Below are 27,850 nucleotides of genomic sequence, written 5' to 3'. Positions count from 1 at the left end.
CTAATTAGTGTGGCAGTAGCAAACAAATATTTTCCATTTGTTTGCGTAACAATGTCTTGTTGTAAGTTTTCTTGCTTGTTTAATGACCTCCATGCACTCTTGTGTAAGATTTAAATGTCCGAATTCTAAAACTTCAGAAGCCAGATTGCTAGATTGAGTGATGCTGGATTCGGGTGTCTGATCTGTTGTTTGTGTTGTGTTAACAGATCTGGAATGTTTGATAATTTGATGTGGGGTACTACTGATAAGTCCAACAGTGTTGTGTACCACGGTTGGCAAGCCCAGGTTGGTGCTATGAGTATTAGTTTGAGTTTGTTTTGACTTAGTTTGTTGACCAGATAAGGAATGAGTAGGAGAGGGGGAAAAGCGTAAGCAAATATCCCTGACCAACTGATCCATAGTGCATTGCCCTTGGATTGAGGGTGTGGGTACCTGGACGCGAAGTTTTGGCATTTTGTGTTTTCTTTTGTTGCGAATAGGTCTATGTTTGGTGTTCCTCAGCGGTGGAAGTGAGCCTGTAGGATCTGGGGATGAATTTCCCATTCGTGAGTTTGCTGGTGATCTCGACTGAGATTGTCGGCTAACTGATTCAGAATGGCTGGTATGTATTGTGCTATCAGGCGAATGTGATTGTGAATTGCCCAATGCCAAATCTTTTGTGCTAAGAGACACAGTTGTGACGAGTGTGTCCCCCCTTGTTTGTTGAGATAATACATTGTTGTCATGTTGTCGGTTTTGACAAGGATGTGTTTGTGGGCTACCAGAGGTTGAAATGCTTTTAATGCTAGAAACACTGGTAGCAGTTCCAAATGATTTATGTGAAGTTGTTTTTGCTGATTGTCCCATTGACCCTGTATGCTGTGCTTGTTGAGGTGTGCTCCCCACCCCATCATGGAAGCATCTGTTGGGATCACATCTTGAGGCACTGGGTCTTGGAATGGCCGCCCTTGGTTTAAATTTATAGGGTTCCACCATTGAAGCGAGAAGTGTGTTTGGCGGTCTATCAATACTAGATCTTGAAGTTGACCCTGTGCTTGTGTCCATTGTTTTGCTAGGCACTGTTGTAAGGGCCTCATGTGTAATCTTGCATTTGGAACAATGGCTATGCATGAAGACATCATGCCTAGAAGTTTCATTACAAACTTTACTGGGTAGTGTTGGTTTGACTGTATGCTTGATGTTACATTTTGGAACGCTTGACCCCTTTGTGGACTTGGAGAGCAATTGCTCTTTGTGTGTTGAGTGTTGCTCCCAAGTATTGTTGTATTTGGGATGGTTGCAGATTTGATTTCTGGTAATTTATAGAGAACCCTAGTTTGTGTAGAGTTTCTATGACGTATTGCGTGTGAAGAAGACACTGTTGTTGAGTGTTGGTTTTTATTAGCCAGTCTAAATATGGGAATAAGTGCATGTGCTGTCTGGTTATGTGAGCGGCTACTACTGCTAGGCCTTTTGTGAATACTCTTGGGGCTGTTGTTATACTGAACGGTAGCACTTTGAATTGGTAGTGTACGCCGTGCATTACAAACCTTAAGTATTTTCTGTGAGAAGGATGGATGGGTATGTGGAAATACGCATCCTTTAGATCCAATGTTGACATGTATTCTTCCTTTTTTAGCAAGGGAACCACGTCTTGAAGTGTTACCATGTGGAAGTGGTCTGACTTGATGAAGAGATTCAGTGTTCTGAGATCTAAGATAGGTCCTAACGTTTTGTCCTTTTTTGGAATTAGGAAATATAGTGAGTAGACGCCTGTTCCTTTCTGATGATTGGGTACTAGTTCTATTGCTTGTTTTTGTAATAGTGCTTGGACCTCTATTTGTAATACGTCTAAGTGTTGTTTGGACAGATTGTGTTTTCTTGGTGGCACATCTGGCGGGCATTTTGTGAATTCTATGCAATAACCATGTTGGATAATTGATAGGACCCATGCGTCTGTGGTAATATGTGTCCAGTTTTGATAGTATGCGGTTAGCCTCCCCCCCCCACTGGTGATAAGTGTTGGGGTTTTGTGACATTGAAGTCACTGTTTGGTCTGGCTTGGTTTGGTTGCCTGGAACTTTCCCCTTCCTCTTGGGAATTGTCCTCTATAGGAACCACGAAACCCTCCCCTTTGATATTGTGCCTGATAGGTGGGTCTGGTTTGAGAGGTGGAAGGCTCTGATGTTTGCTGTCGAAAACCTCCTCTGAATTGTGGTTTCCTAAAGGTGCCTCTGACTTGAGGGGAATAGAGCGCGCCCATGGCTTTGGCCATGTCCGTGTCTTTTTTTAACTTATCAATTGCTGTGTCAACTTCCGGCCCAAACAACTGTTCCTGATTAAATGGCATGTTCAACACCGCTTGTTGGATCTCTGGCTTGAATCCAGAACTTCTTAACCATGCATGCCTGCGAATGGTTACCGCTGTGTTGACCGTTCGTGCTGCCGTGTCTGCCGAGTCTAGTGCTGACCTTATCTGGTTGTTAGATATGGCCTGTCCTTCTTCCACAACCTGTTGAGCACATTTCTGATGTTCCTTGGGCAAGTGCTGTATGATGTGTTGCATCTCGTCCCAGTGTGCCCTGTCGTAGCGAGCAAGTAGGGCTTGCGAATTAGCAATCCGCCATTGACTGGCTGCTTGTGCTGCCACTCGTTTGCCCGCAGCGTCAAACTTTCTGATCTCTTTGTCAGGCAGTGGAGCGTCTCCTGACGATTGAGAGTTTGCTCTCTTTCTTGCTGCTCCTACAACCACTGAGTCCGGTGTAAGTTGCTGTGTTATGAACACAGGATCTGTTGGGGGAGGTTTGTACTTCTTCTCAACCCTAGGCGTGATAGCCCTTCCTTAACTGGCTCCTGGAAGACTTGTTTTGCGTGTTTGAGCATACCCTGGAGCATTGGCAGACTCTGAAATGAAGCGTGGGTGGATGCTAAGGTGTTAAACAGGCAATCATCCTCTATTGGCACTGAGTGCATTGCTACGTTGTGGAACGTAGCTGCCCTGGATAGTACCTGCGTATATGCAGTACTGTCTTCTGGAGGTGACAGCTTTGTTGGATAACAATCCGGACTGTTATCCGATACTGGTGCATCATATAAGTCCCATGCATCAGCATCATCCTGTGTCATCACTGTATGTGTGGGCAACTGCATTGAAGGTGTTCCAACTGGTGACAGTTGTGGTGAGTGAGGTGGGGGTGGATGTGGTGATATCCTTGGTGGTGGGGATTTCTCTCTAACCACCTTTGCCTTAGGCTGCATTTCTGTCTCCTGAAATGCAAGTTTCCTTTTAGATTTGATTGGAGGTAAAGTTTGTATTTTTCCAGTCTCTTTCTGGATATGTAACCTCCTTTGTGTATGGTCCGGTTCTCCCATACTTAATTCCTGCTCAAATCTATGTCTTTCCTTCATTTGGCTGGAAAGTCCGTGCTCTTCTGTATAAGAGCTTCTTTTCGGCTCCGAAGCCGCTTTTTTCGGTACCGAGGTTTCAGATGTAGTATTTTTCGGTTCCGAAGATATTTTTCTCACTTTGGGCGAGTCGAACTCTCGGTGTCGAGATCATTTGGTGCCAGAATCTCGACCGGAGTCTGAAGTCTTTGGCAAATCCCTGGTCTTTTTCGGTGCCGATGTTTGGTCACATTCTTTTTGATGGGTTAAGTCATGGCCTGTTGGCGGTGGCGTCCCCATGGCCTTAAATATTTTTGTGTGAGTTTTGGACGGGGCAGGTTTACTCACTGTTCGCTGCACCGTAGAGGTTCGGTCACTTTCGGATTCGTCCGAGTCCGATCCCTGGATGGAAATGCTTTCCTCCTCTCCGACGTCGAGTTGCTCACTCGGTGTCGAAGCCATTTGCAGTCTTCTTGCTCATCGATCTCTTAGGGTCTTTTCGATCGAAACGCTCGACAAGCCTCACAAGTATCCTCCCTGTGTTCAGGTGATAAACACAGATTGCAGACCAGGTGCTGGTCTGTATAAGGATACTTCGAATGACACTTCGGACAGAAGCGGAAGGGGGTCCGATCCATTAGTCTGGAATGACGGGTGTGGTCGGGCCGACCAGGCCTCGGTGAAGAACGGAAGCCCCGAAGGGCCGCCGGAGCACTCTTGATGTCGGTGCCAATACAGTAACACTAACCCGGTACCGAATGATAACAATACCGTCTAATTTTCGATAATTTAGCTAACTTTCCAGATTCCAAATACGGAGCGAAGAGGAACACGTCCGAACCCGATGGCGGAAAGAAAACAATCTAAGATGGAGTCCACGCCCATGAGCAATGGAGCCGAAAGGGAGGAGTCACTCGGTCTCGTGACTCGAAAAGACTTCTTCGAAGAAAAACAACTTGTAACACTCTGAGCCCAACACTAGATGGCAGGATAATGCACAGCATGTGAATCTGCAGTGTCCCATGCCATGAACAGATGTACACTGGTAAGTGACATTTTCCATATGTGCTGTATTTTCCGTGATGGGGCTGAGTTGATGTAATTATCAATCCCCCTTATCGCAACATAAAATACTCATTTGTTTTAGATTTCAGGGAGAAAATGTTTTTTTTTGTTAGGTATTTATTTTATGACTTATGACTACACCCATTGGACTAGTGTGATGTAGGAAGTTGGCTCTGTATATACTATCTCAAAGTGAGAGATAGTGTGCACAGAGTCCAAGAATTTCCCTTAGAGGTTGATGGTGGCAAAATTAGATAATTATAATGCTCTATTTTGTGGTAGTGTGGTTGACTAGTAGGCTTATCAGAGGGTAGTGTTAAGCATGTGCTGTACACACACAGGCAATAAATGAGAACACACACTTATGTCTGGTGTTCCCCACATGTGGAAATAGTGTTGAATTGCCTGTGGGTGAATCTCCCATTCGTGTATTTGTTGTTGCGTCCTGCTTGAGAGGTCGGCTAGTTGGTTGTGTATCTCTGGGATATACTCCGCTAATAGGTGAATGCGATTGTGAATCGCCCATTTCCAAACTGTCTGTGCTAGAAGGGACAATTGAGATGAATGAGTGCCCCCGTTTCTGCAGATAATACACTGTTGTCATGTTGTCGGTCCTTATTAACGCTGTCTTGTGTGTGATCTGTGGTTGGAATGCTTTGATTGCCAAAAACACTGCCAGCAATTCCAAGTGGGTTATGTGGTAAGTCTGCTGGACTGAGTCTCATTCTCCCTGTATTATAAGATTGTTGAGATGGGCCTCCCAACCCGTCATTGATACATCCGTGGAGATTATGGTCTGTGGCACAGGGTCCTCAAATGGCCACATCTTTGAAAAGTTGGTGTGATTCCATCATTGCAGAGAGTTGTAAGTCTGGCGGTCCAACAATACTAGATTCTGAATTTGACCCTGTGCCTGAGACCATTGTTGTGAGAGACACTGTTGCAGGGGTCTCATGTTTAGACTGCATTGGGCACTATTGATATGCAGGATGCCATCATTCCCAAGAGTTTCATGATAAATCTTACTGTGTAAGTTTGATTGTATTGGAGTTGAGATGTAAGATTGAGGAACGCTTGAATTCTTTGTGGGTTTGGGTACGCTAATGCTGCCTAAGTGTTCAGAATTGCTCCCAGATGTGGTTGAATTTGTGCTGGCTGAAGGTTGACTAGTGTGAATGGTAGTGGCTTGTCGTCTAGAGAGGGAAAGACGTGTATGCACTGTCCTCTGAGGTATGGTGCAACCACTGCGAAGCATTTGGTAAATACTCTTGGTGCTGTTGTTACTCCAAAAGGAAGCACTTTGAACTGGTAGTGCTTGCCTTCTATTACAAACCTTATGTACTTGCGGTGTGCTGGATGTATAGGAATATGGAAGTAAGCATCTTTTAAATCTAATGCTGCATGGAGTCTTGTTTTTGTAACAAGGGGATGACATCCCGTAGAGTGACCATGTGGAAATGCTCTGAGAGAATGTACTGATTGAGAGGTCTGAGATCGAGGACTGGTCTGTGACTGCCATCCTTTTTTGGTACGAGGAAGTATAGATAATATACTCCTGTCCCTTGTTGATTGATGGGTACTACCTCTATTGCACCTTTGAGTAAAAGAGATTTGACCTCTTGTTTTAGGAGAACAATGTGTTCCGGGGAAAGCCTGTGTGAACGAGGGAGAATATTTAGTGGAGTGGAGATGAGTTCTAGGCAATTACCATTGTGGATAATTGACAGTACCCATTGATCTGATGTAATTTACCACCAATGACGGTGGAAATGTTGCAGCCTTCCTCCCACAGGAGATGTGCGCTCTGTGGGGATGGAGAGAAAGTCACTGCTTTGATGAGGTCGAGGCACCTCTTGTGGCAGTGGATTTGCCTCTACCTCTGAAATTGTGTCCTCTACAGGAACACCTGAAAGACCCCCAACTGTTGTCCCTGTTTGTGCTGGGACGTAGAGGCCTCTGATGTTTGGGGTTTAAAGCCCCCTCTGAATTGGGGCTTACAAAAAGTGCCCAAAAAGGTGTTGTGTAAAAGGCGCCCATGGCCTTTGCTGTATTGGAGTCCTTTTTTAATTTTTCAATTGTGGTATCCACCTTAGGTCCAAATGGTTGTTGTTTATTGAACAGCATATAAAGGACCGCTTGCTGCATCTCAGGTTTGAATCCTGAGGACCGCAACCAAGCATGCCTTCTAATCATAAAACTGGTATTTAATCCCCTAGCTGAGGTGTGAGTAGCGTCTAGGGCGGATCTGATTTGATTGTTGGCAATTGCTTGTCCTTCTTCCCCTACCTGCTGTGCCCTTTTTTGGTGTTCTGTAGGGAGATATTGAAGGAACTCCTGCATTTCGTCCCAATGGGCCCTGTCATACCTAGCTATAAGAGCTTGGGAGTTGGCAATTCACCACTTATTTGCAGGTTGAGTTGCCACTCTTGCCTGCTGCATCAAACTTGCAGCTTTCTTTATCAGGTAGAGGAGCATCCCCTGTAGATTGACTGTTTGCCCTTTCCTAGCTGCACTGACCACAATGGAATCAGGTGGCAATTCTTGTGTTATAAAAATTTGACCTAATGGTAGAGCTTTATATTTTTTTATCTACCCTAGGTGTTAGTACCCTAGCTTTTGCCGGCTCTTTGAATATGATATCAGCATGTTTTAACATGCCGGGTAGCATGGGCAAGCGTTGGTATTGCTTATGTGTAGAGGATAGGGTGTTGAATAGGAAATCTTCCTCTATGGGCTCAGAGTGCAGCTGCACATTGTGGTATGTGGCTGCTGTAGCAATGACCTGATTATAGGCTGTGGTGTCTTCAGGTGGAGACGGCCTTGTGGGATACAGATCAGGGTCATTAGATGGAATTTGGTCAGAATCATACATATCCCATGGGTCTATATTATAAGGACTGTCACCCATATAAGCCCTATGTCAGCAAACAGAAGATTGTGCAGAAAACTGTGTGGGTGAAGGTGGTGGAGTGTCAGGTGGTGGAGAAGTAGGAAGGCAAGGCGAATGTGGTGGAGAAGGATGATGCACTGTCTTTGGCTTCTCCCTGTGTTTGAATGTTTTCGCCGGTGAAGGCCCAGATTCCAAACCTTCTTGGAATGACAGCTTCCTCTTGGTCATAGGAGGAGGAGAGGCAATCCTTTTCCCTGTATCCTTCTGCATCTGTATTTTCCTCTGTTTAGGGTCCAAGACCTCAAGAATGGGCCTAATGTCTGTTGACTCCTCCGAAGATAGACCATGTTTACTCCCCACCAATGCATTCTCTGAAAGCTTGGTGATGGACTGCTTTAAATGGGCCGAAAATATGGTCTCTGAAGCAGATGGAAGTTTTTTCGGCTCCGAAGAGGAGCTTGGATGTTTTGGCTCCGAGGTGGTACATAGACGCTTCGGTTCCGAAGTGGAATCTTCCAACTTATGACTTGATCCCGAAACATGCGTGGCAGTCTGTTCAGTCTAATGCATTTTTGCCTTCTTCTGTGACGAACTTGAGGGTCAGTCATCGAAATGTAATTTTCTGGTCTGATCATGGCCGGCAAGCAATGGTGGACCCGAGGCCTTCTGTGCTGACTTTTTAAAATGTTTTTGTTGATGGGAAGGGGCTGCCGTAATCACGTACTGCGCCGCAGGATTTACTTGGCTGTCCCCATCTGAGTCACAGTCGGGATCGGAGTCTGCGATGGAAACCCCAGTCTGTGCCTGTTCCTCACCGAAAATGTAGGGCGTTTGTTCAGTCAACTTCGATGCCATCTCCAGCCGATGCACTCTCCAATCTCGCAGAGTCTTTTTGGAGCGGAAGGATCCGCACGCCTCGCAGGTTTCTTCCTTGTGGTCCGGAGAGAGGCAGAGGTTACACACTGAATGCTGGTCGGTGTAGGGGAACTTAGCGTGGCACTGGGGGCAGTTCGAAATGGAGTCTGATCCATCAGCCTGTGATGCAGTAGGCTCGAGAAGGGTGCGGGCGCCCGAAAGAGCGTTTAATCGTTCCCAATGCTACAAAAGAGAATAGAGAAGTTCAGATAATACCGAACCAAGATCTACCGGAGCGAGAGGGAGCACGTCCGAATCAGACGGCAGAAAGAAAACAATCTAGCAAAGGACTTGATGCCCACACACACTATCACCAAGAAGAGTCACTCGATCTCGTGACTCGAAAAAGCATCTTCGAAGAAAAACAACTTGTAACACTCCGAGCCCAACACTCGGTGGCAAATGTATGCAAAGAATGTGTAACTGCAGCTACACATGCCATCGAACACATATATTTTCACCGAAAAAAAACAAAGGTTACATGGACATTATAGTTAGGAAACAGAATTAAAATAAACATAGAAATTCACTTAAAAAACAAAGGTTACAGGGATGTTATAGTTAGGCGCACATTTTAAATATACAAAACCATAGAAATTCATCTCTTGAGTTATCTCAAGTAACTATAACTCGTGCCCTAAGGTAACTATAACTCGTGCCCCTGCCATTCACATTTTTTTCATCAAATATTTTACTGCAAATATTACATTGATGTTCTCAAAGATGTCCTGAGTGCTGTAACTTGTGGGGTAATTAGCAGTGCATGGCGAGGGCGTGAGTTATAGTTACCTTAGGACACCTCTTATAGTTACTTGAGACAACTCTAACTATAACAGGTGCATTTCTATGGATTTGTATGTTTAAAATGTCAGCCTAACTATAACATCCCTGTAACCTTCGGGTTTTTCAGTAATTTCTATAGCTTTTTTAATGTAAAGAAATTTGTATTCCTATACGTTAATCCAACCACTGCCACGCATGGCCTTTGGCTGTGCGCGGCGGGGGCTCGCCGCATGTCCTGGCCTGTGGCCAACCCCATGCCCCACACACCCTTTGGCCATGCACGGCAGTAGTTTGAAGCGGCCTGTCTCTCTGGGTGTGAGAATATTTGTGAGAGGGTTATCTGGTTGTGACAGTAGTTGTGAGAGTGTGTGGGTGAGAGAGTGGGAGCTTCAGTGTCTTAGCGGGTCTATGTGTGGGTGCGTGAGTGCCTGAGTGGGTGTGTGAGAGTTTCAGTGGGTCTGTGAGTGGGTGTGTGAGTGTCTGAGTGGTTCTGTGAGTGGGCTCGTTAGGGTCTGAGTGGGGCTGTGAGTGGGAGCACGAGGGTCTAAGAGGGTCTGTGAGTGGGTGCCTAAAGGTCTGAGTGGGTGAGTGAGTGGAAGAAAGTGTTTTGAAGAGAGAAACAGAGAGAGAGAAAGATTGAGAGGGAGAGTTTTTTTAGGCTTTGATTAATCATATGCTTATTTTGAGATATTTCTGGACAAATTGAAAGGAAAAATGTATTTGTCAAGTTAAAAAAATGAGATCACCATTTAGTATGAACCTTAAACTTTTGAAGTATACAAGAAATTAAGGAAAGAAAAAATGACCACAGAGACACCTGTAGTAGAATCCTTAACTTTCAGTGTGAGTGTCTGAGACCTTAACCTTTAGGCCAAAGTTGACTCTTTACTGTGATGCTTCTAGAGATACCAATGACAGTCAACCCACACATGACTGAAAAGAAACATGAATGTTCCATCACTAGGAAAGTTTAACAGTTAAAACACTAGTAAATAAACAAACACACTGCCAAGCGATACCAGGATTTGAACCTTCAGCCTACTGAGTGACAGCACAAGACCTTGACCATTAAGCCAGAAGTGACTCTGTACCGCTCTGCATCCAAACATAACTATAACATTTGTACCAAACATCTTGCTAGTCTGACTTTTTGAAGTTATTGTATGGAGAGCACTGCAATGACAATCTCTCCCTCTCTTCCATCCTTTATGGGATGGAAGAGAGAGAGTGACAGGACCGTGGGGGAGCGTGAAGGCCCCCACGGTCCTAGTCGGCTTCCAACTTTCTGCAGGAGCCGGCATTGCCCCCGCAAGAAAGGAGGGAGCAATATTTTCATCTGTTTCACACCACGCATATTTGCATGCAGGGAAACAGATGAAAACAATACTTTCTGCAAGTGAGAGCGGTTTGACAGCTTTTACTTGCAGAACGTGAATTATTTGCTCCCGCCAAGTCAGAGCAAACAGCTATGTCCCGGGGCGGGAACCCCGGGACAAAGCAAGAGCCAGCCCTGGGGAGGTGGCGGTCCCCAGGGTCATCACTGGCTCCACGAGGGGGGCTGTGTGGCCCTCCACCAACCTATACAGCCCCGGGGAGGTGGTGGTCCGGGGGGCTCGGGGACCGCAACGAGCCCCCTTCATTGTTTTTAATGTAGACCCAGGGAGGTAGTTTTCCCTGGGGCTGCAGGAAACCCCTCCTGCATTAAATTTGTGTAAAGCCCTGAGTAGGTGACGGACCCCATGGCTGTGGCGGGCTGCGAGGCCATACTCACCCTAAGTCCAGGAGAATAGTCTCATAAGTCTCTGTTGAGTGCCTGAATGAAGTACATGTTTTTCCCCTATAGGATAACATTACTGTTCCAGAAATTGCACTGTGTCAACTTTTGAAAACTGTAAAAATTCATAACTCGAAAAGTACTCACCTGATTCCGATAATCTTGGTATCTAAATTCATACAAAAGTATGTATTATTTTTATAAATTGTTGTCAGATTTCTTTAATGAGTGTATGCCTTGCTAACTGCCTTTTTGTGTATTACTTGCTTAGCACAACCCTCTGATATCCTAACGGCTCGCCCACACTAACACTGAAGAGGGCGCTTGGGTGTCATTTGTGCCTCTGTGATTCCTCTGGGGTTTGCTTGGACTCTTTACACAGTGCACCTCTTTTTGGTCCACTATATAAAGAGCCAGCTCCCGACACCCGGCCATTTATTTGTATTACTTCTGTCTTGTGGGGCTGCTCATTTAGCTTTTGCACGCCTATAGAGTTGAACAACTGCAAGCCTCTTCTTAATTACACTCTAAAAAAGATACCTAGAGAGGTTACTGAATTTTAGAATTTACAATTGGGCTGCTCTAGCACGAGAGGGAGATAGCAGGCGAGCAGAGCATGGCTTTCTTTAAAGAATTTAACAATGTGGCAAATGTTCTACTAGTATCAAAAGTCATAATCTAATGTTGGAACAGATACAGCTAGGGCTGAGCGATTTCAAAGCCAGATGTACTAGCGAACCCTTAATTTTCAAGTTATGAGCAGGGCCAATAAAATTGTGTGAGAAGAGACAACCAGATAATGTGGCTGGGTTGACTAAACTAAGCAGCAAGAAAAGGCAAATTATGCAGTATAATGTGGCACATTTTGTGACAGTATTACTGCATTAGTTTGTCTTTATAACGCATTACCAATGTCTAGGCAAATGTTCCACCTCATTAGCAACAGTTTTACCTGAAAATATAGCAACAATGTAAACGTGAGTTGTTAACTTCTATGAAGGGTCTTCCACTGTACAACTCGTGTTGCTGCATTTTTAGTAACTTTTGACCCGTTTGAGCTACCAACCAGGGGCGAATAGTGTTCATGGGCTAAAGAGTTGTTGCTCTGCTACCCTCTGGGGAGAGGCAAGAACAGGGAAGTGAACATAAAGCTGCTGAAAAGAAATGACTGCTCGTAGACAGTGTGCCGAGTCTCCTGATTGAATTCTAGCAAACCTTTAAGATGTCCTACTGCGCCAGTGCCAGCTGGGCGAGGTTATCTTCGACCTGCAGGCACAAGCTACAGCAGTGACATCGTTAGGGAGGGAGGGCTAAATGAGAATGCCCTGGATCCCGTCGCTTTTGGGGGTGCAAACAGTGGACCTGGCAGGAGTTACAAAACTCTATTCACTTCAATGGCTGAGGGTGGGGCAGGCCGATGAGGACAAGGAGGGAGTGGGTGGCAAACATCTGTTGATCATCGCGAAGGGGCAATCTGTAGGAGGGAGGCAGGGGCTGCTCTCCTGGCAGTAGCACGTGTTACGATGCTGAGCACAGAGTGCTCCTTACCTCGACCACAGAGGCCCAGGGGAAGGAAGGAATCAGCCGTGGACATAAACATCTATCTACATGTGAGAAATATAAGCAGCAATTTGTCAGAAGACAATAGCCTGACATTTGGTCTCTATGTTTGAACGGATAGGAAACGAGACAAAAAAAAGTGATTTTATCTTTTTTTACCCGATTCACCTTCTGAACCCCAGAATGATTATTTTGGGGGTGCCTGTAGCACCCATACTTCCGGCGGCTAGGGGTACATCTGGCCCCACATTAGCGGCCATCCGTAAAGAGGGCCTTCAAAGGTGTAGTGTGGTGGCGCGGCACAAGAGACAGTTGCATATGCATAGTCTCGCCACCAGATGGCGCCGTTTCCTAATCTATGGGAAACTAGAAAAGGAGTAGTAAAATGCAAGTGAGAGAATGAGGCAGAACTAGACCAACAGTTTAAAGAGGTAAAAATCTGAGAGGTGCTGAGGCGACACGTGCACCGGAAGCTGACTGCATCTGAGAGGTGCCGAGGTGACACGTGCACCGGAAGCTGACTGCATCTGAGAGGTGCCTGCATAAACAGGCTGTGAGAGATGAGAAGCTGCAGTTCACAGGCACAGGCAACCTCTTAGATTGCCTCAGACCCTTCTCATCTCCTGTAGGTTTCAGTGATTCAGTTTAAGCCTTTTTAGATGCGTTTCTGTCTAAAAAGCCGAAGCGTGTGCATACGGAGGAGGCAGAAAGCCAGTGGCTGCCCTAGACTGAACTGTACTGTAAACCAGACTGCTCTTGGGATGTCTTTGTAAAATGGCTGATGTCCACTTCTGTCCCTCCAGAGTCCTCCCTCCAACCCCTCAGCCCTAACTGGGACAAATAAAGAACACTGACAGCTCTACCTCTTGCCTTCGCTTGGAAGAGGCCACTCAGAGGGGATGGGCCTGGCACCTCAGCCGACCACCGGCATCCATGTTTTAAATGGTGGGCGCCAGTTACTCTCACCATGCAAGGCTAGGGAGTCATTAGACTTCCAGAGCAGGGGGTGACTTCAAAGTGTTGTGGTGGAAACCGTATTACCATCTCTACCAAAACTGAACCTCTGGATGGGAGCCACCATCAGCCCTGCCATGACAGTAGTAACTGGGAGGCCCACCAATGCCCCCTGCCTCAACTGCACAGGGTTGGCACATGCCAATGAGAGTCGCCTGTAGAACAGACTGTGCTGATAGGGGCCGTGCCAGGGGTCTGAGCCATCTAATTAGATGAGAAAATAATTGAAAGTAGCACTTAACCCTGCCTAAGATCGTCCCTCCTCTACCATATCTAGCTCACCCCAAACCTGTTTACTACCATGATCTCCTAGCCAACCCTACTAAATTCACTTTCATTTTTCTCACCTTTGACTCATCATAAACCCCTCCTGCTACTATGATCCCCCTAATCCTTCCCATAGACTCTTCCCTCCTCCATCTCTCCTTTACTCATCCCGGGCCTCATCCTATTACTATAAACTCTCAATTAACACTTCTGGATTCTTCCGTCCTCTATCCCCCTTCTTTCCTCTAGTCAGTCCAACTAACAAACTCACATATCCTCTGCTCAAATTAACCCATAATAATACTAATACTGTACTCATATTTCCCTATACTAATCCAATAATTCCTTTTGGGTTCCGGAGTAGCGTGCTACTTGCTGAAAAGCGCTTCAAAGCCTCATCAGGCGTAGTAAGCGCTATATAAACACTATTACAATACAATACTTGGTAAAACTGGCTTGCCCTTCGATGCCCCATGTACGTTCCTCCTTACCTCTCCCTAATCGCAAGGAAGTGAAATGTCAGGAACAGAAAGGAAACAAGACTTCGAGGCACCTGTCATCTTTCTGGAGTTTTCACTCTTTCTTCTTCCCTAGTGCCTCAAAGACAACAAGATCTTCTGAAGCACAATGTGTGGGACTTCTGATCAGTTGTGTGATGTCACTGGGCTCCAAAGAGGGTGTAATGTCACTTTCAGTGCCCCTTACATCCATGCCGAGTGCCTTCTCACTGCCACATATTCAATTGTTCCCTCTTATCACTAGCCCATATATATTGCTGTGGCGCCACCCGAGAGTGACTGGACCAACAATTTAGCAACCAGAGAGGGGACCGCTAGTAACCATCCTCCCAAAACCAAGGAGTCCATTCACACCTTTGCTGTCATCCTCTCTCCACGAGTGCCACACAGTCATTTTTGTGCACATAGCGCCAACTTGTAAATAAAAGCCACAGTCCTGGGAGGCCGATGCCCCGGCCTGGGCCAGGCTTACCAAGTCGTCCTCCTTATAGCGCATCTTGGAGGTGTGTCGCCGCATGCTGTACACGGTCAGCAGGAGGTAGATGAAGGCGAAGGAGGTGTGCAGCCAGAGGAGGTTGTTCCTGGTCAGAGGACAGAAGGTAACAAGAAATGATTGCAAAGCACTCTATTGACACCCAGACACCCGGTTTACGGGGCAGCTTAGCACCGTCTATAGTCCCCTATACAGAGAGGGCAGAAGGCGCCCAACGCTTCATCCATATTTACATCAAGATGAAAAATTCACCACATGCACGCTTGCAAATTCTTCGATTAGGAAGTGAAGTCAAAGACCGGCAGTATCCTCTAAGCAAGCCCCCAAAGCTCTTTAAAGTATCTGAAAATGATCACTGGTTAGTAAGATTCCCTTTAAGAGTAGAGATTGATCCCAGCCTCGCATCAGATCCCAGAGCCAGCAAGAGGGAGCGGAGAAACAGCATTGATAAGAGCTCTGAATACAATGTTTAGTGCTGGGAAAATGGTCATCTGCATCACTTGGGAAAGGTGTGCCACCTTGCCTTATTTGGTGTCGTATCATTTGTGTTGTAAATGTGGTGCAAGGATGAGTAACGGTTGGAAGATAACCTTTGCCTCCTGTTGTTATGCGTAAATGTGGTTGGAAAAGACCCTTTTAGGAATTGCTACCTGGTTGAAAGAGACCTTTTTATGAATTGCTACCTGAGTACACCAGATGCCCTGTGTTTTGGGGATAAGTGTGGAGTGAAAGAGACCCTTTTCTTTGGTCACAAGATTCCCTGCGTTTCGGGGATGAGTGTGGGGAGTACGGGTTGAAAGTTACTCTTTTATTATGCACACTATGCTATTGGGTTGAAAGAGATGCCATATTAATGCCCCACCAGGAGCAACATCCTGCTGCTTGGCCCACTCTCTCCAACACTAGATGGCGATACATGCACAGCATGTGTATCTGCAGCTACACATGCCATCAAATATATATATAAATATATAAATATATGTATCTCGGGTATCATGGTAACTAGGGAGAGAGAATGCATTATACCTACATCAGGATGTACCAATCTGCTCTACATTTGAACTGTATACTTTGCACCTGCCAGTAGAGTTCACCACAGTTCAATGGCAACACCATCACCTGCATGTGAAATTATGAAGTGGAAAATGACAACAGACACCAACAACATAACGTAACTATCCGCGATATGCAGAGGTGCTGTTCTGTATTACTGTCATTAGCTTTTGTGACAGCCAACCAAAGCCATCCTTAGCCAGACACTAAAAAGGTGCTATTTTGTAAGTGTTTCAGAATCATTCAGTAGAGGCAGAAGACAGAAGCATAACACTTTGTGAAAGAACTCGTGCAAAGTGCTCGAAGCAGGAGAGCTTTTACACTAGCAGTGGAACCAATTATTTTGTTTTTGAAAATACTGGTGTATTCCACTTCACTCAAGTAATTGAAGAAGTGGCCTTTTTGTCGTGGGTATGTTGTAAGAAGGACACACGCTATATTGATTGACACCATTTTTTGAAACATGTATCACTGAAGCTTTATTAGCTTGTTCCATGGTTTGTCAACAGTTGTATGTAATGCAAACCCTTAAGTGAGAAACAGTTTTATTGTTTATGTTTTTCGGGGGTGAATTTATGTTCCTGTGACCTGTTTTTTTATTTTTGATGTCGGCATCGGTCCCCCCTCTCCTCCATCAGCCACAGGTTTGTGCAGGTAACAGATTTCAATCTGTGCGAACAGCCTCAGAGTGAAAGACACTTCCAGCACAGCTCTGTCCCTGGTGAGAGGCTTCAGGCTGCATGTCCCCACTCTGTCCTTGAGAAAGGACAGCATGAGCCAGGGTCTTCTGGGGGCCCTGGGCCAAACATATTTTGGAGGCCCCTGTTTGGAACAGCTTTCAATGTGTGATTCAGATCCAGCACTGACAGTGCACAGCTCACTCCTCAAAATGTTGAATGTTTTTACATCTAATATTTAGGGGCAGCGAGGTGTGTGTTCAATCACAGCAGCAGCAGATCACTAATATTACTGCAAATAATCTCTGGGACACCCTCTGATGTCTCACATGTGAGGTCCTGTTTTGATCTAAAAGAAACTTTTTAATGGATGTTGCATGAAACGTAAACACATTTGCCTGCAAAATGTCTGTAATAGAGCCTAACACATCACCCACATTAAGAACAAATTAAAGGAAAAACGGTATTTAAAACAATCTGTTAAAGAATTATTCAAGGTCATCAGGGCAAGACTCTTTGCAGAACAGAGCTGGCTCTATCAGGGGGACCCCTGAAAGGCTGGGGCCCTGGGCCAGAGCCCACTTTGCCCATGCCTTAAGGTGTCTCCGCGTGAGCCTCGGAATGCGAAGGAAGGCTCAGAGGGAGCAGGGGGTGGCATAATGCCAGGTAGGTGTTATGTTCTTCCAGAGGCAGGGGGAGGCTATTGCGGGAAGTGAGGGGAGATCACTGAATTAGAGCTCAGTAGGATGTCAGGTACATTTCCTTCTGCGGTGCACCCACTGAGGGGGAGGTGTTGGCTGAAAGTCAGGTATTCCTATTTTTATGAATCAACTGAGACTGAAGGGGGACCAAGTGGGAAGAAGGTGGGAAAATGCCAGCAAGCCATGTACATTTATTATAAAGTGTGTGTATGTGTGTGTGTGGGGGGGTACATGATTACCTTAAACATCAGTCACAAAACCATCTTAGGACGAGGCGCTCAAGGGGGAACCATACAGAATATAACATTGTATAGAGGAAGTTTCCTATAAAGGGGACTTTTGCAACCCAAGGCTCTAAGTACAAGCACAGACCACCCAAGCTGCACTCTTGCCTGTGATGTCACATAGCACATGTAGGCTGAAAAGTACCTTGTTACTGACAGGTACACATCTACATTTCTATATGTAATCCCTCTATGTCCACTGAAGAGCTCTATGGCAATAGTGTGCTGCAGATGTGCAGGACCTGCTGAAAAAGGAACCTATGGCGCCGTGTACACTTAGAAACTAAAATGTCTGAACATAATAAAGGAGTAATTTTTTTCAAATTGCTTGTTGTTTTCCTAATTAAAAAACTACAAAGTTTGAGTAAGACGTACATATCAACAGCGGAGGCGTAACCCAAAAATCATCTGCTCTTAAAAGAATGGAGGAATCTGCAGGACCAGAGGAATAAACCCAAGCTACAGGAAGTACCCAGAAATGAACAGCACACTAGAGGGAAGACCAACAGCACTGGAGGTAAGACCAACAGCACTGGAGGGACAGATCTGTCATTTTATAAGCAAGGGTGAGGATTCTACCTGTGGCATAGAAGAGAGATGGCAATCGCCAACACACCAGCGAGGGCAAGAAGGCACAGAAATGAGCAACTCAGAAAGCAAAGCACCATACAATGCGAAAACGTGCACGGTAAGGCTGAACTAACCATCGTTTGTTCTTCCTACATACCTCGAGTCGAGATTCGCAATTGTTGTTCGCCCAAAGCTGTAAGGATTGTTTTCTACAAGAGGGAGATAGAGAGAAGTCCATGAGATGATTTGACCAGCACAATGTTGCACAACTAGAAATGTCAATGATCTTTAACAATAGTTCTCTAGCATTGCCATCTAACAAACATACTTGGCAGAACATTCTGTGCTGTCAGGAGGACAATCTCTGCAGACTACTTTGCCCACGTCAGTGAGATTAGAAAGTACTCATGTATGTGACATCAAAGAGAGTGTAAAGGGGCTTAGGTACACAAACCTCTTTGTGACAGAAGAACCCATGCACAATAACACATTCCATAAGAGGCATGGTTGGTAAGGCTCCACGTGAACTAAGCAGGAGACTATTGTCACAGTTAAGAAACTGTTCGGCCTAAGGCCGGGGACTGTCTATAGATTAATATGCTAGCAAGGTCAGAGAAAAAAGCACTAGAAGTTATAGGACAGAGGACACTAAGGAATATCATTTGACCTAAAGAGGAAGGCAGATTGAGTAACTTGAACATCTAAAATAGAGGTTTACAACTACATTTCCACAGGTATGCAATGATTTCCATGTGGCTGCTTTGTAAAGGTATAATGCCAAAAGTGCTGATGATTTGGATTGCTGTGACTGGCTTTCTGGTAACACAATTTAAATTAAGCTCCCCATTCTGTTGGAAATCTCATTTATTTAACCTGGAAGTTGCTGCTGTATTTGACAGTGGCGTCCTCCCCGCGGCTTTAGCGAACCTGTGGTGGGGCCGCCAAAATCATAATGAGGGCCTTAGTCTCTTTTTAGGAAACTGAACATTTCCAGTGGGACAGAGTTGGAGGCTGTAGCCAATGAGGGCTCCAGGAGGCTGGATACCCTTCCTACAATGTGCTGCTGAACAGAATTTCCTGTTGTGGAGAATGTAACGGAAGCTATAGCAAATCAGGCCGACCAGCAATACACCTTGGTCAATCGGCAAGGAGGTAGGTCCCGGTTTCCTACCTGTGTCAGAGCACTTTTTGGCAGAAAACATTTAAGTCCCAATTTTTGAATTTGGGCTCTCTGGGCACCTTGAACACCACTTCCAAGGATCCAGGAATGTAGAGGCACCACTTGGAAGGTCAAGACTCACTCAGGTGAGGGTTCAAGATGGTTGGAGCCATTTATGTCCTCTAGGCTATGATCAGAAGACCAGCCAACTAGCCCATGAAGTCACCCTGGTAGTCCTGGTTCAAACAGGAAAGCAGGACTCAAGTGGCAGGGCAGCCCTGTGAAGTACACAGCAGGCCATAGGCAGCAGTTCTCTGAGAGTCCTCCACAGGTCCAGAAATGAACTGAAGGGTGGGTCTCAGGAGCATCATTTTTATAACTGATGTCAGCTTTGAAGAGGAAGAAACTTTTGGAGTTTTCCCCTCACAGAACTGTCTGGAATTTCCTGTCTCCCTGCCTTGGTACCAGAATGTCTGAAGTCACAAAAGGCTAGTGTGAAGTTATTTGTGTGTGTGTGTGCTGAGACAATGTCTTTGAAGTTCAAATGGGTCTGTACACAGCTCCACCCCCTCATCGCGTCAGGATGGTGATTCCGGTAACATCCAGTGCCTCTACTGTATAGCTGTGTGGGAAGAATACACAAAGGCCAACTGCCAACTACACATAGTCATGTAACCCAAGGAAACAGGCTTAAGAAAAGAAAAAACAACTTTCTAAAAGTGGTATTTTCAGAATTGTGACTTAAAATCTGACTTTACCATTAAAGAGGATTTAAAATTACAGGTCCTGCAATACCAAACATGATGTTTCTACCTGCTCCCAAACAAACGTTATCGCTTACTGAATGTAAAAAGGTGACCAAATATTACCCTATTGGAGAGGTAGGCCCCACAGCAGTGAAAAAACATTTGTAAGTTTTTCACCACCAGGACATGTGAAACATAAAAGTACATGTCCATCTTTTTAAATACAGTGTACCCTTTCCGATGGGGTGTTTAGGAACTAACTCAGGGGTGCTTTATTTGTAATAAGAAGGGAGATTTAACCATGGCAAAGGGTTCATTTTGCCAAATCAACACAAACTGCAGTGTCAGGCCTGAGAAATGTCTTAAGGTGCTACTCAAGTGGGTGGCACTTGTAGCTTTTAATTTACCAGCTCTGGTATGCCACTTTACTAGGGACTTATAAGTAAATTAACTGTGCCAACTGGGCCTAAGACAATTGTATCATATTTTAAGGATTGAGCACAAGCAATTTGGCACTAGTTAGCTGTGGTAAAGTGCACAGAGTCTGAAGGCCAACACAAGTGAATTCAGCAAAACAGGAGGGGAAAAGGCAAAACATTTTGGGGAAAGCCACCCTAAGGCTGACAGGACAAACAGATTGCTTTACTGGAGACATGACCTACACATACTAAGGTAAGAGAAGTCACTAAAGCAAAATTATCAATACACATTCCAGACCTGAAGAAACAATCAAATTGTGAAACATGTTGTAGCTGGCTTTCATGACAGTAATGTACAAGGCAGTGCCTGAAAGATTTTTTTTTTATATTCAATAAATAGCAAAGGAAAATGCTGGTGCCTCATTGTCATCTAACTCAAGATCTAAACACAACATTCAAAGGGTACCTGTGTTTCACTACGCATGTACCTATATTTTGTAAACCCCAAACCCCTTATCAAAGCATAAAAAACCTGTTGAGACAGCTGATGAGACTGTAAAAAATATTACAAGAAACAGGCTAATTGACATAAGAATCTGAAAAGATAATAAATGATGGGCTGGACACTATGACTTTCTTACCTAGGGAATCCTCCGATAGGACGTTTACTGACAGTTCTCACTTTTTGCTTACATATGAGAGTGGCTCTTGTATATGTTCCCTAGTGCTACCTGCCCCCTCCGTTTTTTCTTAAATTGGATACCCCTCATGGCTGGGATCCTGACAGTCTCTCAGTCTCTCTTACCTAGGCGGTGCCCTGATGAATGGGTTTACTGATGGCCACGCACTCTCTCTTACTGAGAAGGCCCCTTAATGAATGGGACACAGGTGGTCATTCACTCTTTCTTACCTAAGAGGTCCCCTGAGAAGTTGACTGGTAGCACAATTCCCACGGACAGGACACAGACTGCCACCAGTAAACCAATGATGTGACGTTGGAAGGAGAGGTAATGCACAGCATCTGCCCCGCACTTCTCGCGGATTTCATCGTCTCTATAAGAAAAGTGGAAAGACTAATAAAAACAGGAGTAGACTGCAAAGACATGGAAAGAGACAGAGACAAAAATGGCTGACTGAGGCAAGAATAGTAGAGTTCCATTTAAGAAAAATATTTGTTGAGTGAAAGAGTTGAAGATAAAGAACAAAAGAGAAATAGCCAGAAAAAGAAGGACTGCTGGCAATGTAAAGTGACCAAAAAAAAAGTTTTTGGTGGGCATGTGGCATGAGTGGCATGTGTGAAAGCCAGAAGGAGAAAAAAGTTTGCAGCACACAGAAGGCGAAGGGTCTCCTTGAATACCACGGACCTCAGGTTTCTACCCATAATTTGCAACTATTAGACCACGCCTCCCTGCTTATTTCCAGATCATTCTTGTCAGCTTTTACAATATGGATATGGGTAACCACATTCTAATACCAAAAACTAGGATATTTTTACAACACAGAAGTATGACTGCAATTTTCCATTGACTGAGAGGCACAGAATGACAACTGGCAGCGCTCACTGCCATAGAAAACAGAGACAAGTGGCTCCTAAGGGGAAATAAATGCTGCTCTTAGTCACGTTATCATCTGTGCTAACTAAATTGCTTTCTGCTAGGGGCTGACAACTAATCCTGCACTACAATGCATGAAGACTTGCCTCCCTCGGTGTACAGTCATCCCTCTCTGAAAACCAGGATCTGTGCTAGATTTACTGAGCTTTGCCAGGACAGGTGGGGAAAATATGCAACTGTCCAGGAAAATCTGGGATGGCCAATCAACCTAACTGGATTCTGCTGCCAGTGAGCTCTTCCCAAATATGCATGTGCCTCTAAACTCATCACTGTGCCTAAGACACCCCTGCTGTTGTCAGACTAGCCACACACCCCCGTGCCAGACTATTTCCACCACAGCATATACTGCACATACGGCGTGGTAGGTGCTGGCTTGTGCCCCATTTCCCATGACTGCCTTGCATCCCTGGTGACCTGAATTTCCGACCAGGTAACATCAGTGTAATGGGGGAATCTCCTTTAGGGGGACCCAGCAGCTGTCACCCATACCTCCCACTGTCCTGGGCACATCAGCTAAAATAGGGACTTATGGAGGAAACAGGCTGGTTTCCTGGTCCTGGTGAGCCGTAATTGAGTAAAGCAGCTTACTTTATCCGGAAGATGGCGGTCAGCCAGGAGCAGAAGCCCTGTGAGAAGGAAAAAAGAGAATGTCATGGCACGTGTGGCTCAGAGAATGTAGCGACACAACAGAACAGTTCCCGCCAAACTGGCACACACTATAGTAGATCACCCAGCCACAAGACCTGCTCCCGCCACAAGGACTTACATTACAGTCAACTCACGTGTCCACAGGAATAGGGCCAGCTACAAGAACTTACATTATAACTATTACTGCAACCTTTCGCTAGTGAATGACACAAGCCACAAGACCAGCTCCTGCCACAAGTACTCACATTACATTCAATCATGCCACCTCAAGACCAGCTCCGACATCAAAGACTGCACATGAACACCTCCTGCCACAAGGGCTTACATCACACTTACTCACTGGATCACAATCACAAATACCACAAAGTAACTCATAATAATAAATTGCTCTGATAATTTTGCCTGTGCAGGCCAAATCTATCTTTTACGCCTTAACTCTGCATAAGTTCCTGCAGTACTTAATTTGAGCTGGTGGTTTCTGGTGCTTGGCACCGGCACTTAGTTGTCACACCCGCTCTATGATAGTCTGCCTCAGGATGGCGCTTTTTTGTGTAATTTAAAGATAAGCAGAACAATAGTTGCTAAAGATACATTATGTATTGAAACAACCAACTCCTGCCTCCCGAGCCCTTCTTACACCTCTGGGGGGCTGGGATAGTTACAATTGTTCAACTTGTAGGAGGGTGATGGTTAATAGTTGTGTGATTGGCAGCGCCCGCTGGGCAGTGAGTGGTGCAATTTGCAGTTGCATCCTGACAATGACCCCGGTACTTATTTATTTATTTTTACAAATTAAGCACTGGGATCCTGTGATTATGGATGGCGATAGATGTGCCAGTGTTGATGTAGCAGTCTGATTTTAAGCCACAAAGCAACTCTTATTCATGAGCAGCGAGCCCAGAGAAGGTGGCCAGAGCAGTATGGAAGATCTTCTGAGACAAACAAGTGGAATTAATAACAGAAACTTGCCATTTCTGACTCATGAATTTGAATTGGGAGCAACATCACCCCTAGAGGCCAGATTAGGAGTTGCACTGTGCAAAAGATAGATGTTAGGCTAGAGAAACTGGGACCAGGCTGCTGCTCTGACCAATCACTATGTCAGCTCTTTGGCGGGGAGCTTCTATACTGCTCAACAGGCATTCGTTGGTTGGGTTGGAAATATTCCCCCCTTAGGGCCTCCCCAGAGCACTTTGCAGCAGACGCATAATTATGGCATCGGGCCCAATGTACCTTTTCCCAACAAAAGTCATGACTTGGATGACTCTAGGGACCCAGGCATGAAAAATTGGTCTCAACATAAAATATAGATGCAGGCCTTCACCCCATGTTGTGTCCATTTATGGAATTAAAACATGGAGTCAACACATTGATTTCAATGAGGATTTAGTGTACGGCCTCAAACATTTGATCATGACAAACCCAAACAATAATATGTTACCCTTCCACTAGACCAGGATAAACTTGTCACTACAATAAGGCTGATGTGCTCTGTGAACTAAAGAAAGGTCAGACCTGATTAGGTCGCTACAGGGCAGGTGGTGCCTCAGACATGAACAGATTAGACCAAAACGTATCAGTTGGGTGACACATAGATGACAACAACCCTACTTGGGACTTTCTGAACCTGAAAGTCCTACATTGCTACTTTCCTAGAATAAGACGTAAGCCCTGGAGTTTGGCGACCACAACACTCACATTGTCTCGCTGTTCGAAGTCCACCGAGCTAGAGACCGAGGTCAGGCGTTCATACCGGTCATGGTTGTCAGAGTGAAGGGCCGACGCCACACTAAACAAAGGCAAGCACAAAAATTACCAACAAATAACCTATGAGGGAAGGTGACATCAAAATAGAGGATGATGACAACAGAAAGAAAAACACAGGCAGGAAATAAAGAAGTGAAAGCTTTAGAGAAACAAGTAAGGAAACAAGAAATAAGTGATGCAATACACAATGCAAGAAGGAAACAAGAGAAAGGCTAAGGTCCAAGAGTCAGAAAGATTATAAGAAATGAAGGGTGGATAAAAAAAACACAGAAGAGAAACAACAAATATGAAATGAGTGACCAAAGAAAGAAATGGAAACAGAATACAGAAAAAAAAAAAACGAAAGAATAAACATAAAAAAGGAAAATCAAATGGAGGAAGACAGACAAAATACAAAGGTGAAAAGAAAGAAAAACAGCGGTAGAAGGAGAACAAAAACAAGGTAAATAGGAAGAAGGAAATGCCAAATTCAGGGAAACAAGTAAATAACACAAAAAAAGATAAAGGTTAAAAAATGAAAAAGCGAGAAAGAAGTAAGGGAAAGGAGCAGAGAAAATAAAGACCAAACGATGAGAGGAAGAAAGAAAGTTAAAGACTTGATCAAGACTGGAAGAGCGGATCATAAAGCTGCATTACCAAGAACACCAAAGAGAAAGACAGCCTGGTTAGTTAAGCAAACATTTCATAGCACTAAGAGCCCAAAGACTGTGCCGAAATTGTCTTAGATTGGTTTTCGGCCAGACCTAACTCTCTCCTTCCACACTTCCACCTCCCAGGTCAATGTCTGACCTTAGAGCAGGATTAACGCCATATTAAGGGCATACCGGGGTACCAGAAGAGGGCGCCCAATGGCCTGAAATCATGGGTGCAGCCTGCACAGATGCTGCCTTGGAGGGAGTTCCCATCATGCACTGCGCTGTGGTACAGCATATCAAGCAGTCAGCAGACGCAGGCGCCATGGCGGCCTCTCACAATGAGCAGTAGTGATATAACTGATGTAATAGAAATTTTAGGACTGTCCCTTATGTCACAGTATACATCTATATGTGACAGTTTATAAGTTATGGTAACCTAAGTACTAATAGTTTGAATATAGAGTCATGCACCAAGAAGCCATGTTAGAGTGCATTTACCTTAAAATTACCCACTGAAACCTAGGTGGTACTGAGATTAAATTACATGTTTGAGGAATTAATCTGTCATTATGTTATATTTTAGAGTCTAAACTAATAGTCTGTATTGAAATGATATTGAATTTCTTATAATGAATGGTTTAAATTCATATGCAAAAATAGAGAAATGCGGTTCTGTGCCACACTAATGGAAATGTATTGATAAAGTTATTTTGTTTAGAGTTACTGAAACATGAATACTAAAGAAGACTTATTAATACAGAATTTATAGTTTACATATTAAAATGTGTTTTATTTGAATGTATTAATGTGGTGTTTTAATTCATTTGCACTAGCCTAAGTGAGGCCAGCTAGGCCCTGTATTCGTACTTGTGCAGGAAATGACAAGTCATCTTGTTAATGTGTACCTTTCTTCCACACTTCGTTCCCATGTGAAGACTAGTCTGGTAATAGATGCCTATTGTTCTACACATAGAGAGCGAGAAAACGACCTTGGATATTGAACATCCTGGACAGTGGCATGACTATTTAAACTTTTGTATCAATCTTGTGTGAAAGTATACAGATGGACACCGTTCTCAGAACAAACCTTGGAAACCATGCGTATGTTTCAAGTTGGAGTGTATGGTTGATTTTTATTGGATGTCGCCCCTTCAACGTAAGATGGGTCGACAAATCGACAAATCAATTTTGCCTCATGAACTTTAAAATACTGATGAACAGTTGCACTTTAGTCAGAATCCCCAGAACAGATTTGTCAGAACTTTCCTGCCATTCTTTGCTGCGTGCTGAGCCCCTTGGACAGTGAGAGGTATTGTCCTCTCTGCCCTTGCCCCTCTGAAATGCCTTGCTGAGAATTAGAGATTTTCTCCCTAATAAACAGAGAAGACTCTTGACCGAGCTTCTGCTATGCTGCAGCTTTCACTTTTTTCTTACTTTTTCCCCACTTTAGTTAGTGGCATGTTGCCTGAGATTACCCTTTTCGAAATTATTTTTGTTTTAAGCCCGCATGTGTTCAACCCCACACGTTATACCCTGATTGGCTAAACGTTAGGGTTTTCCCCTTGCCCAGCTAAATTTAACTTTTTCAATTGGAACTGCCATGATGCTTATTAAAACTGAGCAATGCTTGTTTGCCATACATCAGGTTATTTTACTGATGTTCTGCATTGTCTTTGTTGAATGTCTAGTTCTCTTAGTGTTAGTTCGCCTGAAATTATTCCATCGCCTTGGTCAACCTCTGGTGTTATTGTATCTTTATCATTTTGTCTCGAGAATTGACTACATGACTTTGAGCTTAAGTTTGTAATAAACTCCTTAACTTCCTGACTGGAGTTTTTCTTGTATGGCACATTGGTCAAACTCTGTAATTGAACTGGTTTGTATTGAAAATGTTTAGTTTGGTTCTACCACATCCTTTTGCAGGGTCAAAAGATCCTTCTACCTCGTTGAGCATTAATTCCTGCAAAGGATGAACATGCTCCAGGAATCTACACATGAGGAGCCATTTGAGGGGTCGTAAAATGACACAAGAGAGTAATCGAAGTTTAAGAACAGAAGTCATAGTAATCAAAGTGCAAGCGAGAAAAGAAAGCTGTAGACCAAAAGGGTGGGTCTGGCAGCTTCATCTATGACCAGCATGAGGACGAAGGCCTGAGCATGTCAGACTCTGCATCATCAGCTTGACTTTGGGAGGCAAAGACTGCAGAGGACAGCCCATACAAACATTAATTGGAGCTGCAAAACGTCAGGTGGCATACGTTCCTGGTAACTATGAACTGTGGTCAGACATGGTGGCAACAAACGCACCTCCACCCACGCTACATGGCTAGGTGTATTGTTGAATGTTGTGTTCGGGGTACCAGACGCCTTCTCTTCTGGTTGCCATGCTTGATTTTCTCTTGTGGACTCTAGGCCCACTCCCAGAAGACATGGTCCAAAAGACCATCCAAAGAGCAGCTTGGAGGGACATCAACCCTGTTGGGGTGCAGTCTCTTAAGACCTGCCACCACTCCAGAGTGATGGCATTTTGCTGCCTACCTTTCAATTGTACTTTTGAGTTTTGCCACAAATTCCTTAAACACACCAATTGTTTGAGGCCACATGAGTGTGTAAACGTTTATTGAATCACCTGAATATTAGGCGAGAAATTATGCAAATTGATGGCTGTGGAACAGGAGGCAATTGTCTGCCTTGAGAACGCAAGGAACCATCCAGTCTGTGAACATGTATTTAGAGAAGGGGGGCATCACTACTGCATATGACACTTGAGTGACCAATGAGAACAATTATGACCGGGCGCACAGAAATCAACATAAGACCCACCATGTCTGGCAGGAATGACATTTGGGTTCAGGATGGGACGGTTTGCTGGAGTGTTGGCAGATATGACAATACTTTTTTGTGTTCAGCACCAGAAGCCGTGCCTCCTCCCTGAG

At 44.7% G+C, this 27,850-nt stretch overlaps 1 protein-coding gene across 4 annotated transcripts in view; it reads right to left on the bottom strand.

Annotated features, from left to right (window-relative positions):
- TMEM63B (transmembrane protein 63B) overlaps positions 1 to 27,850 on the bottom strand; it is a 241,945-nt gene that overhangs the window by 58,488 nt on the left and 155,607 nt on the right. For all 4 annotated transcript variants that reach the window (XM_069236286.1, XM_069236282.1, XM_069236285.1 and 1 more), the window contains 5 exons: positions 24,211 to 24,301; positions 22,453 to 22,490; positions 21,162 to 21,304; positions 18,085 to 18,136; positions 14,622 to 14,730 (listed from right to left, as the gene is read on the bottom strand). In XM_069236286.1, the coding sequence (XP_069092387.1) occupies positions 14,622 to 14,730; positions 18,085 to 18,136; positions 21,162 to 21,304; positions 22,453 to 22,490; positions 24,211 to 24,301 (433 nt within the window). The remainder of the gene's footprint in view (positions 1 to 14,621; positions 14,731 to 18,084; positions 18,137 to 21,161; positions 21,305 to 22,452; positions 22,491 to 24,210; positions 24,302 to 27,850) is intronic.

The sequence above is a fragment of the Pleurodeles waltl genome, chromosome 5, assembly GCF_031143425.1.
Source record: "Pleurodeles waltl isolate 20211129_DDA chromosome 5, aPleWal1.hap1.20221129, whole genome shotgun sequence".
Lineage (NCBI taxonomy): Eukaryota > Metazoa > Chordata > Amphibia > Caudata > Salamandridae > Pleurodeles > Pleurodeles waltl.
Note: the sequence above shows the minus strand (reverse complement) of the source record. Positions and strands in the feature narration are given on the sequence as shown.